At 37.1% G+C, this 15296-nt stretch overlaps 1 protein-coding gene across 1 annotated transcript in view; it reads left to right on the top strand.

The window, feature by feature from the left end:
• Window positions 1–15296, top strand: part of SLC9C2 (solute carrier family 9 member C2 (putative)) — a 97101-nt gene that overhangs the window by 47165 nt on the left and 34640 nt on the right. Inside the window, exons 13-15 of the mRNA XM_027565365.1 lie at window positions 6094–6191; window positions 7398–7517; window positions 14990–15188. Of these exons, the coding sequence (XP_027421166.1) occupies window positions 6094–6191; window positions 7398–7517; window positions 14990–15188 (417 nt within the window). The remainder of the gene's footprint in view (window positions 1–6093; window positions 6192–7397; window positions 7518–14989; window positions 15189–15296) is intronic.

Raw genomic sequence — 15296 nt, 5'->3', positions numbered from 1 at the left:
CTTGCAATGTTTTTAATTCTTACATATGGTTTTCAGATGACTAGAAAAATTTTCACCTTTTGATTGGTTGTTAAACTTTGATTTATTAAAGTTAGAAAAATAAATTTCTAAGGCTTTAAATTCAAGTTACAAACCTTATTCTATTTCTAAGTCTAGCAAATTTTAGCAGTTCATTCTTAGGGAGCCTTTGAATAATATTTTGTGCCATTTACACAATTAAACATCTTCAAATATTTGAAACTGCTTTCACAGATTTAAGTATGTTAGTTCCTTTTATATAAAATGTTCTCAAGTGCTTATTTAACTCTTGTAAATCTAATAAGCTAAAATCTAATGAATTAAACATTCTCTTAAAATATTTAAGATTTAATATTTGAATGTTATAGTGTAAACATAGATTATGAGATAAAATCAAGTTTGAATCAACTTATCAAATTGTACATTTAAAACTAGGGTTTTATCCTAATAGTACAAATTTTATTCAAATTTACAAGTATGTACTTGCTCATTATGCCCGGAATCCTTCCTTTTTATTTTCAATTTAGAATCTATTATGAAGAATTTCTAATGCATACAAAAGTAGATAAAATAGTGTACCAAACCTCCACGTACCTATCACTCAGCCTTCACAAACATCCACACATGACCAGCCTTGCCCCGTCTGCACCCTCAGTCACTCTCTCATCTCCCAGTTTATTTTGAAACAAATCCCAGATGTTATTCAATATATCATTTCATCTGCAAATATTTCAGTATGTATCTTGAAATTTTAAAGTCTTAAAAAACAGTAAAATACTAATATTGTGCCTAAAGATTAATTCCTTAATAACATCAAATATTGGTCAATCATCAGTTTTCCAGTTATCTCATAAATGTGATCAATGCATAGTTCCCGCTTACATCTTTAAATTGCATTTCAATGAAATCATATATTGCAATTAATGAATATGTACTTTGCTTGCATGCGTGCTATCGCTTGAGTTGAATGTGACTCTGCAACCCTATGGACTGCAGCCCACCAGGCTTCTCTGTCCATGGGATTTTCAAGGCAAGAATACCAAAGTGGGTTTTCACACCCTCCTGCAGGGGATCTTCCTGACCCTGGGATCAAACCCACATCTCCTGTGGCTCCTGACTTGCAGGTGGATTCTTTACTGCTGAGCCATCGGGGAAGCCCAGAATATGTAATTTAGGTCTCTTTTAATCTATAAATTCCTCTTTTTTTTTTCCTATTGAAAAAAGGACATATTTCTTCTTAATACAAAAACATTAACACTATATTGATTTAAAAACATTTCTATAGTTAATTTAAAATGTTCTCAGAATTTGGAAGGTTCTTACCCAGAGATATAAAGTATGGTTATGAATTCTTTGTAGAACCAATCTCCTATTGAGAGGTAGTTTCTATATCCCTCCCCATCGTTGAACTTGGGTTGCTCTTGTGACTTGTTTTGACCAGGAATATGTAGCCAAATGACTTTGGGAATGTACTGGAGCCTTGAGGAGAGTTACAACTTCCCCCATCTTCCACTTTGAATACCACCCTGAGATTGTCATGTGAGGAAGCTGGCCTAGCCTTTGAAGGATGAGAGGCATACAGCTGAGAGTCAATACCCTACTACCAGACTTTGCAAATAAAGCCACTTTAATTTAAGGCTTGGGATAGTAGACTCAAACTCTTGATGGTAAGAGATGCAAAGAATCTGTGACCATATAAAATGTACCATGTTCTGCTCACTGGCCACAGATATTTATATCCCTCCTACGGCTTCCCTGATGGCTCAGTGGTAAAAAAACTGCCTGCCAAACGGGAGACATGGGTTCGATCCCTGGGTCAGGAAGATCCCCTGGAGAAGGAGATGGTAACCTACTTCAGTATTCTTGCCTGGGAAATCTCATGAACAGAGGAGCCTGGTAGACTACAGTCCACAGGGTCACAAAGAGTTGGACATGACTTAGCTTTCAGAGGAGGTACAAAGCAAAACACACTCATCTTTTTCTAAGACACTGTATCCCACCCCCAACTCAGATAAGCTTTATCGCATTATGGTAGCAAATTCAAAGTCTGGTATCTCATGATGTTCATTTAGTCTAGGATTGCTCAGGCTCCTTGGTTGTATCTCTTTAAGTATGATTCCTCTTGATACACAGAACAGTGGACTAAAAAGAGAAGTTACTTGTCTCCTCAGCCTCCACCTCTACCACCATCCCTAATCCCAACTTTCAGTGGTAATCAACAGACATTTCCGTTCAAGAAGGAAGAGAACAGGAAGTGTTGATTAATCACTGGTCCTTGGCAGTTCTGAAACCCAGCTGGGCATATGACCTAGTTCTCCTCATTCTATTATCACAGGAGGTAACCCATGTTTGGGCTTCCCATGTGGCACTAGTGGTAAAGAACCCACCTCCCAGTGCAGGAGATGTAAGAGATGAGGGTTTGATCTCTGTGTTGGGAAGATCCCCTGGAAAAGGGAATGGTAACCCACTCCATGCACTGGAGAAGGAAATGGCAACCCACTCCAGTATTCTTGCCTGGAGAATCCCAGGGGCGGTGGAGCCTGGTGGGCTGCTGTCTGTGGGGTCGCACAGAGTCAGACACGACTGAAATGACTTAGCAGCAGCAGCAGCAGCAGCAACCCACTCCAATATTCTTGCCTGGAGAATCCCATGGACAGAGAGGAACCTGGCAGGCACTGTCCATAGGGTCACAAAGAGTTAGACAAGACTGAAGTGACTTAGTATGCATGCATGTAATCATGTTTGTGACAGTGATCTTCTCAGACTGATTTCTGCCATTAGAAATGGAAATTCCCATTCATTTAGAACTCTTTATTGTCTTTTAAGCCCACCCTGACACAATTTCCTTAAAAGCTCTGTGTTTTCAATGAGTCTGATTCTAGTCTATTCTACTCTGTAATTCCTTTTCATACAGACCACATACCAGACAACATGGGTCTGAGAAGCCCTTTAGTCTGCTTGAGAGGGTAAACTAAGCACTACCTTTAACCTCTAAGTGGTCTTATCCAAGGGTCTTGAGCCACAACCTTGACTTGATCTTGAAGCTGAGGCCATATTTTACTGGCAAAACTCTAGATTTGATTTTCATTCCCTTGTATTTTACCACCTGGAGAGACTGCAGATGGAAAATGGGTTTGGGTTTTCAAACCAATCATGGCCTCTTTATATTTTCTGTAATATCTGCTTACAGATTGAACTGTTACCCTTTGGTTTACCTCTCTCTTCTCATACATTATCACATGCTGCTGCTAAGTTGCTTTAGTCGTGTCCGACTCTGCTCGACCCCAAAGACGGCAGCCCACCAGGCTCCCCCGTCCATGAGAGTTTCCAGGCCAGAGTACTGGAGTAGGGTACCATTGCCTTCTCTGATTATCACATGCAGCTAGAGATAAAAACAAATCTTGTATATTAACACATACATGTGGAATCTAGAAAAATGGTACAGATGAGTCATTTCCAAAGCGAGAATAGAGATGCAGATGTAGAGAAACAGACATGTGGACACAGGAGGGGAAAGGGTGGGTGGGACAAATTGGGAAAATGGGATTGACATATATACACTACCATGTATAAAATAGTTAGTGGGAGTCAGCTGTATAGCATGGGAGCTCAGCTTGGTGCTCCATGACAACTTAGACAGGTGAGATAGCAGGTGGAGGTGAGAGGGAGATTGAAGAGAGAGAGGATATATTTATCCTTACGGCTGATTCATGTTGTTGTACAGCAGAAACTAACACAACATTGTAAAGCAATTATATTCCCCCCAAAAGTTTATTTCTAGAATATTTTAAATCCAGAAATCTCTTTAGCCAGATTCATAAATTTATCAGGCACATCTACTTTCCAAGTTGCCTTAGGTGACAGTATTGCCAATTGTGCTGACTCATCATAGCCCAGCTGCCTCCCTCCAGCATTCTGCATCAGTTTTCTCACTGCTTTTCCAACTTCCAGTCTCTTCATTGCCCTTCTAGCCTCTGCTCACCACCTAGTCCCAAAACTAACAACACATGGTTTAGCTTTTTGTTGTGGAGACTCTCCACAATTGGTACTGATTTCTGTTTTGGTTAGCCTTTGCTCTACTACAAAACTTAGTGGCTGAAAACAATGATTTGGTATTTCTCACAGTTCTGTGGGTTGGCAATCTGGATGATTTTGTTGCTGGTCTTGCTTGGGACCACTCATGTGTCGGCTACCATTTTAGTTGAATTGGGGTTGGAGGGTCCAACATGTACCTTACTCACGGATTTGGCAGTTGACTATGTTGTATTTCAGGGCACTTTGGTTCTCCTCCACATGGCCTCCTATCTTCCAATAGAGTGAAACGGGCTTCTTCACTACATGGTGATCTCTAGGTTCCAACAGGGTGAGAAGAGGAGCTGCAAGGCCTCTATCTCCTAGGCTCTGGACGTTGAATAACATCGTTTTCACTTCCATTCAATTAGTAAAAGTAAATCCCAAAGCTAGCCCAGATTCAATGAGTAAAGAAAAGCCTGCCTTTGAAGGGAAGAGCAGCAATGTTAGTTACAAAGAGACATGGGCAGCTATGTTTTATTGGGACCATTGTTATAATGCCCTACCAATCCCATGTAGTGATCTACTCCATGTTATTTTTTTTAAGAAACTGAAATATATTTGATTTACAATATTGTATTAGTTTTAAGCATATAACATAGTGATTTAGTTTTTCAGATTATATTTCATTATAGGTTATTATAAGATGTTGAATATAATTTCCTTTGCTATACAGTAAATCCTTGTTGCTTATCTGTTTTATGTATTCTAGTTTATATCTGTGAGTATCATATTCCTAACTTGTCTTCCTCCCTTTCCTTTTGGGTAACTATAAGCTTGTTTTCTATGTCTGTGAGTCCGTTTCCATTTTGTATATAGATTTTATTTATATTATATTTTAGATTCCACATATAAGTGATATAATATTTGTCTGACTTGCTTCACTTAGTTTGATAATCTCTGCTGCTGCTGCTGCTGCTAAGTCGCTTCAGTCGTGTCCAACTCTGTGCGACCCCATAGATGGCAGCCCACCATGCTCCCCCATCCCTGGGATTCTCCAGGCAAGAATACTGGAGTGGGTTGCCATTTCCTTCTCCAATGCATGAAAGTGAAAAGTGAAAGTGAAGTCGCTCAGTTGTGCCCGACTCTTAGTGACCCCATGGACTTCAGCCTACCAGACTCCTCTGTCCATGGGATTTTCCAGGCAAGAGTACTGGAGTGGGTTGCCATTGCCTTCTCCATGATAATCTCTAGGATGACCCAAGTTGCTGCAAATGGCATATTTCATTATTTTATATGGTTGAGTAATATTTCATTATATATATATTCTATTATATATATTCAATGATATATGTATGTTCCATGATATGTTTATGTGTATATATATATAATATAGTTATATCTTCTTAAGCCAACTGTGTTAGTGGGCACTTGGGTAGTTTCTGTGTCTTGGTGATTGTAAATAGTGCTGCTGTGAATGTTGGGGTGCATGTATCTTCTTGAAATAAAGTTTTGGGGTTTGGGGGCTATATACCCAGAAGTAAGATTACTAGATCATATGGTAGCTCTATTTTTTATTTTTTAAGGAACTTGCATACTGTTTTTCATAGTGGATGCACCAATTTACATTTCATACCAACAGTGTACAAGGGTTCTGTTTTCTCCACACACTTTTTCCAACATTTATTATTTGTAGCCTTTCCTGATGACAGTCATTCTGCCCAATACGAGATGATACTTCACTGTGGTTTGGATTTGCCTTTTCTCTAATAATTAGTGATGTTGAACATTTGAAGTAAATTCTTTGAGTTGTATAGATTTTGAGTTTCCTGAAGCCAGAAATCTTTGTGTATTTTATATAATCCAAGGGAGTACTCTGCAAAAATTGAATATTCTGTAAATATTCAAATTGAATGAAACTTATTTCTTGCTATAGTTTTTGAAAAGTATATTTTCATATACTGAGTTCAATAATAATAATGAGGGCTATGTAAAAGGTCAAGTAGAGTATATTTCACTAATGATTTTGTCCTTTGTAATTTTTATTTAAAATTTTATGTTTAGAGTAGCTTTGAAAAACAGTGTAATGATGGAGTCCTCAGTGTTGAGGCAGCCCGGACATTAATTGGTGCAACCAAAAGCTATTGCCACATCCAAGGAAAGTAAGTATAATACTTCTTTAATTGATATTTCCAAAATTGAATGGGTATGTGATAAAGAATGAAGACAGCTGAGTGTCCAGATTGATCAATCTTTTTTTAAATTTATTGTTTAATTGAAGGATAATTGCTTTAGATTGATCAATTTTTAAAAATCTTATCTCTCTGTCTGTCCATCCATCTACTTACTATTTTACTTGTTTATACTTTTCTCCCTGAAGATTCATGAATTTGATGACATTGGGAGTTTCTGGAGTAAGATTTAACTGCAGAGCAATTATATGAGAGGAAAGGGGAGCCATTAAAAAGAACCCACGTAGTTTTAATTATGATTATAATTCTTTTATCTTTATATCGTATTCACTAAATTACTGCATAGGGGAGGTAAGAAGTTGCTCCCTGGTGTGGAGTAGGATCTGGAGGAATTGCTCCAGCCTATGAAACTGATAGGGGCTTCCTAGGTGGCTCAGTGGTAAAAAATCTGCCCGTCAATGCAGGAGACGTGAGAGATGCAGATTCATTTCCTGAGTCGGGAAGATCCTTTGGTGTAGGAAATGGCAACCCACTCCAGTATTCATGCCTGGAGAATCGCATGGACAGAGAAACCTGGCAGGTTACAGTCTATAGAGTCACAAAGAGTTGGACACAACTGAGCATGCGTGTGTGCATGGAACTGATAGGTGCAATTAAATATGATGGGAAAAGCTCAGTATCTTAGAGATACATTGATATCCGGTTACAGTTCTGGTAAACATTAAATAATGAATGTTCTAAGACAAAGTTGTAGAGGAACTTTAGGAGATTCTTTCTGGGTGATAGTTAACATTTCATCAGCCTGGTGATATATTTGGGATGTGTAGCATCAGTTCCTAAATAAAGTTTGGGAAGGATAGGGAGTTCAGGGCCAAGGAGAATCTTGGGCTAGGCAAGGCATGACAAAAGGAAGCTTGATTCTGAACCTCAAAGAATTAGACTGGAGAAGTTTTAATTATATTCTACCTCAGGTCAGAAAAGTTTCAGGGACATGGACTTTAGGAGTCTCATGCTAAAATTGTTTCTGTTCCATGACCATGGGTGGTTAGGTGGGGGGATACAGAGGCATATTTAATAAATGTATATTGTATTTATATTTAGTATAACTTTTCATTTTATATTACCCAAAGGTATAGCACTTGGTTTTCATCATGTACGTATATTTTTCTTTATTAGATTCATGAGTATTTATGACGTTTCAACTTATGTAAGAGCTAGAAGTTGGCTTGTGAAGTTTAAAAACATGTTAACTTTCTTGGAATATCATAAAGATAAGACACCTCTTTTTCTATATGGGTAAGTACTGTGAACCTTTAATAGCAATGTACTTGAAAATATGACCTTTTCTACATTGTTAAAATAGGTTACCTTGATTTTTCCTAAGGAAAAACCTCAACTAATATTACAGTCAACTCTTATTGATTGAGTAGGGAAGCAGCAGAGTGCTTACTTCTCTTTTTCCATTCTGTTTTAGCAATTTCATTGACACCTCTAGTAGAATGTGGGTAGAAAAAAGAAGAAAAAGGTGGTTACATTTGGGTTCTTCAAGTCGTAACAGTCTTGTCTTAGTGTCACATTACATGTTGGACTTCTTTCATATTCTTCTGGGGTGCTTGTGGGTGAGAAATAGCAAACTCAAAGACTAGTTTTAACTCTCAACTTAATTTCACCTGTGGCATGGGATGGTTCTGTTGATGTCTATATTTAGGAAAAACACAGCCTGGCCTTAATAAACACCTACAGCCAATGTCCAAAATATCATAAGATACGTATTTTACTAACTCGTGTAGACTCTTTTGTTATATAAATTGTAAACTTACACACTTTTTAGACCAGAAAGACAATATTTTTCTACTAACAAAGCAGGTCAGATGAGAAGATACTGAGACCATTAATGTTAATAAATTTTAAATGGATGTTAACATACTTTTCATAGTAAATTGTGGTCATTTTTTTTTACTGTCTTTGATTTATTAAGTTTACAGAAAAATATAAAAAATTAAAACCCTAGGGTTTTGACATATATCTACATAACATCTTTTTGTCAATTTCTACTTTAGATGAATAGAAAGAATTTTAGAAATATTTCATAATAATTATTAAGTAAAATATTTTGTCCTGTTCCTAATTTTAAGCAATGCTGATGTTTTTCTCTAAATTTGTTTCTTTTTTTCTTTTTCTTTTTTTTATATATATTTTATTTTATTTTTAACTTTACAATATTGTACTGGTTTTGCCATATATCAACATGAATCCGCCACAGGTATACACATGTTCCCTATCCTGAACCCTCTTCCTCTGGGTCATCCCAGTGCACCAGCCCCAAGCATCCAGTATCGTGCAATGAACCTGGACTGGCAACTCGTTTCATATATGATATTATACATGTTTCAATGCCATTCTCCCAAATCATCCCACCCTCTCCCTCTCCCACAGAGTCCAAAAGACTGTTCTATACATCAGTGTCTCTTCTGCTGTCTTGTATACAGGGTTATTGTTACTAATTTATTTGTTTCTTGCTTTTGATGTATGAATCTTTGCATTATTCCTGTGTGCTATTATTAGTATTGATTTTTAAAAAATGCTCTTCAGACAAATCTTAAATAATCCTACCCTACACCTAAAGGAGCTAGAAAAAGAAGAACAGACAAAACTCAAACATAATAGGAATGAAGAAATCATAAATATCAGAGCAGAGATAACTGAAAAAGATATTAAAAAGCAATGGCAAAGATAAATGAAACTTAGAGCTGGTTCTTTGAAAAGACAAACAAAACGGACAAACCTTCATCCCAACTCATCAAGAAAAAGAGGGACCAGATCAATAAAATCAGAAATGAAAAAGAAGTTACAACTGAAATAAAAACAATACAAAGGATCATAAGAAATCACTACAGTTATATGCCAATAAAATGGACAATGTAGAAGAAATAGACAATTTCTTAGAAAGGTACACTCCTAAGACTGAAGTAGGAAAATAAAAAAGTGTAAAATATGAATAGACCAATTACCAGTACTGAAATTGAATCAGTAATTAAACTCCCAACAAACAAAAGTCCAGCCCCACATGACTTCACAGATAAACATTTAGAGAAGAGTTAACATATATTCCTATCAAACTATTCCAAAAGAGTGCAGAGGAAGGAACACCTCTGAAATCATTCTAGAAGACCAACATCACCGTGATACCAAAACCAGACAAAGATATCACACAAAAGAGGAAATTATAGGCCAGTATCCCTGATGAACATACATGCAAAAATCCTTGACAAAATATTAACAAGCCAAATTAAAAAATACATTAAAAGGATCGTACACTATGATCAAGTGGGATTTATCCCAAGGATGCAAAGATGGTTCAATGTTTGCAAACTTATTGGTGTGATACACCACATTAACAAATTGAAGAATAAAAACCATATGATCATTTCAATATATATGGAAAAAACTTTTGACAAAATTTAACTCTCAGCAAAGTGGGTATAGAGGGAACACACCTCAACATCATAAAGGTCATATGTGACAGTCCCATAGCTAACATCAAACTCAACAGTGAAAAGCATTTCTTCCAAGATCAGGAACAAAACAAAAGTCCACTCTTGCTACTTTTATTCAACACAATATTGGAAGTCTTAGCCACAGTAATCAGATAAGAAAATAAAAAGAATCCAAATTGGAAAGGAAGAAGTAAAACTGTCACTGTTTGCAGATAATGTGATACTATACATAAAAGTCCTAAAGATGCCACCAAAAGACTACTGGAACTCATCCCTGAACTTGGTAGAGTCTCAGGATATAAAAATAATTTTAAAAAATCTGTTTCACTTCTATATACTAACAATGAACTATCAAAAAGAGAAATTAAGAAAATAATCCCATTTGCAATTATATCAAAAAAGAATAAAATACCTAGGAATACATCTAATTAAGGAGGTAAAAGACCTGTACTTGAAAACTGTAAGACACTGATGAAAGAAATTGAAGACAATGCAAACAAATGGAAGAATGCACCATGTTCATAGATTGGAAGAATTAATTTTGTTAAAATGACCATACTCCTCAAAGCAATCTATGGATTGAGTGCAATCCCTATAAAATACACTTTCCCAAGAACTAGAACAAATGATTCTAAAATTTATATGGAAACACAAAAGACCCTGAATAGCCAAAACAGTATTGAGAAAAAACAAAGCTGGAGGTATCATTCTTTCTGACTTCAGAATAATACTATAAGGCTACAGTAATCAAGACAGAATGGTACTGGCATGGAAACTGACAAATGGATCAACAGAACAGAATAGAGAGCCCAGAAATGAACCGACACCTATATGGTCAATTAATCAATGACAATAAGGCAAGAATATGCAATAAGGAAAGACAGTTTTTTAAATAAATGCTGTTGGGGAAACTGTACAGTTATAACCAAAAAAATCAATCTGGACTACTCTTTCACACCATGCATAAAAATAAATTCAAAATGGGTTAAAAATTTAAATGTAATACCTGACACTGTGAAACTTCTAGGAGAAAACATAGGCAGTAAACCCGTTGACATTTGTCTTATTAACTTTTGTGTGTGTGTTTATGTGGCCTCAGGCGAGAAAAACAAAAGCAAAAATAAACAAATGGGACTACATCAAACTAAAAAATTTCTGCACAGTTAAAGAAACTATCAAAAAAAATAAAATAAAAAAAACCACCTACTGAATGGGAAAAGATATTTGCAAACAATATATTCTATAAGGGGTTAATAGCCAAATTATACAAAGAACAGGTTTCCCAGGTGGTGCTAGTGGTAAAGGATCCACCTGCCAATGCAGGAGATGTAAGAGATGTGGGTTCAATTCCTGCATCTGGAAGATCCCTGGAGAAGGGCATGGCAACCCACTCCAGCATTCTTGCCTGAAGAATCCCATGGACAGAAGAGTCTGGTGGGCTACAGCCCATAGGGTTGCAAAGAGTTGGACACAACTGAAGCAGCTTAGCACAAAGCACACATACAAAGAACACTGAAAAAAATAGCCAAATAACCTGATTTAACAAGGGCATAAAATATGAATAGACATTTTCCCAAAGAAGACATACAGATGACCTGTGGGCACATGAAAAGATGCTCAGCATCATCAGTCATCATGGAAATGCAAATCAAAACCATAATGAGATATCATCTCACACTTGTCAGAATGGCTATTATCAAAAAGATAAATAACAAGTGTGGGGAGGATATGGAAAAAAGGGAACCCTCACGCACTGTTGATTGGAATGTAAACTGGTGCAGCCACTGTGGAAGATAGTATAGAGATTCTTCAACAAATTAGAAATAGAACTACCATTTCCACTCCTGGGTATTTATCTGTAGAAAATGAGATCACTAATTAGAAAAGATATTTGTACCCCTATGTTCATTGTAGCATTATTTATAATAGCCAAGATATGGAGACAACCTAAATGCCCATTGATAGGAATGGATAAAGAAGATGAATGGACATATCTATATATATAATGGGCATGGCATCCAGTCCCATCACTTCATGGCAAATAAAAGCCAGGGAAAGTGGAAACAGTGACAGACTATATTTTCTTGGGCTCCAAAATCACTGTGGATGGTGGCTGCAGTCATGAAATTAAAAGATGTTTGCTCCTTGGAAGGAAAGCTATGACAAACCTAGACAGCGTATTAAAAAGCAGAGACATATCTTTGCTGGCAAAGGTCCATCTAGTCAAAGCTACGGTTTTTCCAGTAGTCATGTACCCATATGAAAGTTGGACCGTGAAGAGGACTGAGGGCCAAAGAATTGAGGCTTTCGAACTGTAGTGCTGGAGAAGACTCTTGAGAGTCCCTTGGACAGCAAGGAGATCAAACCAATCAATCCTAAAGGAAATTGAAAGGTTGTTGTTGAACCATACAAAGATGCTGGGATTCTTGGCCTCCGGAGGAGAAGAATTCAATCTGGGGCCAGAGACGAGGCTTGATGGCTCAAGAGCTTTTGTGTAATAAAGTTTTATTAAAGTATAAAGGAGATAGAGAAAGCTTCTGACATAGACATCAGAAGGGGGCAGAAAGAGTACCCACTTGCTAGTGTTAGAAATGGCGTTATATACTCTCCAATGACGGAGAAGGCAATGGCACCCCACTCCAGTACTCTTGCCCTGGAAAATCCCGTGGACCGAGGAGCCTGGTAGGCTTGCAGTCCATGGGGTCGCTAAGAGTCAGACACGACTGAGCGACTTCACTTTGACTTTTCACTTTCATGCATTGGAGAAGGAAATGGCAACCCACTCCAGTGTTCTTGCCTGGAGAATCCCAGGGATGGGGGAGCCTGATGGGCTGCCGTCTATGGGGTCACACAGAGTCTGACACAACTGAAGTGACGCTGCAGCAGCAGCAGCAGCAGCACTCTCCAATGAATCAAAAGAATGTCTGGAGGTTGTAAAGACTGCACCAGATCTACTCCCATAATTTACATTTTAAGATAACCAGATTAGCCAGAACAGAAGGTTTAATCCAGAGACTGTCCTCAGGCAGGATACATTATTTAACAATATAATGTATATAATATAATATAATCCTAAGGAATGTAGAGGAAAAAAAAGTTTTTCCTTTTTCCTCCTTGAGAATTCCAGACCCCTCTCTCCTTGGGGACCCCTAGACTTCTTATCAACCTGCCTAGGAAATGACTCTCTCAAAATCAACCCTGAATACTCATTGGAAGGACTGATGCTGAAGCTGAAACTCCAGTACTTCGGCTACATGATGTGAAAAGCTGACTCATTGGAAAAGACCCTGATGTTGGGAAAGATTGAAGGCAAAAGGAGAAGAGGGTGGCAGAGGATGAGATGGTTAGATAGCATCACTGACTCAATGGACATGAATTTGAGCAGACTGAGAGATAGTGAAGGACAGGGAAGCCTGGTGTGCTGCAGTCCATGGGGTTGCAAAGAGTTAGATACAACTTAGTGACTGAACAACAACAACAAATGTATATTCCTGTGTTTGTATAATGAAATATTACTCAGCCCTAAAAAGAATGAAATGTTGCCAAATGGATGGACCTAGATGGTATTACAGAAAAGGCAATGGCACCCCACTCCAGTACTCTTGCCTGGAAAATCCCATAGACAGAGGAGGCTGGTAGGCTGCAATCCATGGTGTCGCAAAGAGTCGGACATGACTGAGCGACTTCACTTTCACTTTTCACTTTCATGAATTGGAGAAGGAAATGGCAACCCACTCCAGTGTCCTTGGCTGGAGAATCCCAGGGACGGGGGAGCCTGGTGGGCTGCCGTCCATTGGGTCGCACAGAGTTGGACACGACTGAAGCGACTTAGCAGCAGCAGCAGCAGATGGTATTATACCAAGTGAAATCAGACAGAGAAAGTCAAATACTGTATGATTTCACTTATATGTGGATTTTAAAAAACAAAACAAATGAATAAACTTAGTGAAAGAGAAATAATCTTAGATAAAGAGAATAAATAGGTAGTATCCAGAAAGGAGGGGTTGGGAGAAGAAAGAAATAGTGAGGGAAATGAAAGAGTACGAAATTCCAGTGGCAAAATAATTGAGTAACAAACATGAAACGTACAGTGTGGGGAATATAGTCAGGAATTACGTAATATCTTTGTATGGTGGCATATCGTAGCTAGACTTATTGGAGTTATTATTTTGAAATGTCTAAAAATATTGAATCAATGTGTTATGTAATAGGAACTAATGTGTTGTAGGTCAATTATATTTTAAAGACAAAGCAAACTCTTAGCAAAAAAAATCAAATTTATGCTTACCAGAGGTGCGGGGTAGGGGAGGTAGAATTGGATGAAGACTGTAAAAAAGTACAATTTCCATTTATAAGATAAATAAGTACTAGGATTGTCATATGCAACATGATAAATATAATGAACACTCCTGTATGTTATATAGGAAAGTTGTTAAGGGAGTAAATCCTGAAAGTTCTCATCTCAAAGGAAAAAATGTTCTGTTTCTTTAATTTTATATCCATACGAGATGAAGGATGTTCACTAAACTTATTGTGATAATCACTTCATGATGTACATACGTCAAATCATTATGTTGTATACTTTAAAACTTATACAGTGCTGTATGTCAATTATATCTTAAGAAACTGGAGGAAAAACACCCCTTCCCCAAAATACTGCTGCTGCTGCTGCTAAGTCGCTTCAGTCGTGTCCGACTCTGTGCGACCCCATAGATGGCAGCCCACCAGGCTACCCTGTCCCTGGGATTCTCCAGGCAAGAACACTGGAGTGGGTTGCCATTTCCTTCTCCAATGCATGAAAGTAAAAAGTGAAAGTGAAGTTGCTCTCGTGTCCGACTCTTCGCAACCCCACAGACTGCAGCCTACCAGGCTCCTCTGTCCATGGGATTTTCTAGGCAAAAGTACTGGAGTGGGGTGCCATTGCCTTCTCTGAACCCCAAAATACTACCCCTCCCAAATGAACATGTATTTACAGTACTTAATGTTTTTACAGAGGTAATGAAAGTGTTTTTTCTACTTATGTGAATGATAAGTATAAGATATTAACTTAAAAAAAAAGCTCCCCAACCTTGATATAGATTACTAAGAGCCATATTTTTATCTTTTTCCCTTATGATTTTTATGTATAGAAAGTATGTTTTAAATTTTAATTATCTATTATTTTATATCTTTCTTCAAATAAATGTTAATATTTACTTAAATAAACTTCAGATTTTAATTTTTATACTTTTAAAGTGACCTGACATTTTAATTTGATCTCTTTTTTTTCAGGCATAATAAATTTCTGATTTTTATATATCACATTGTATTTTCAGAAGAATTTGAAAATGCAGAACATATTATAGGAATAATGTACATTTATCCTATGATAATGCATCTGTGGCCAACGGCAAGAAAATTAAATGTGTCAGGACTGATATTCGTAAACTACTATTTTGTATTTTTATATCTGTTAGAATCAGCATTGAAGGTACCATTTAAAATAGAAATGTATCCTATAAAAAGAACAATTTAGATAGCTTGAATCTATTTTGTCATTTTATTGGAATAATTCCTACCAGAAGCCTTTTGCTGTAAT

The sequence above is a fragment of the Bos indicus x Bos taurus genome, chromosome 16 (genome assembly GCF_003369695.1).
Source record: "Bos indicus x Bos taurus breed Angus x Brahman F1 hybrid chromosome 16, Bos_hybrid_MaternalHap_v2.0, whole genome shotgun sequence".
NCBI lineage: Eukaryota > Metazoa > Chordata > Mammalia > Artiodactyla > Bovidae > Bos > Bos indicus x Bos taurus.
This window is presented reverse-complemented; position numbering and strand designations above follow the sequence as displayed.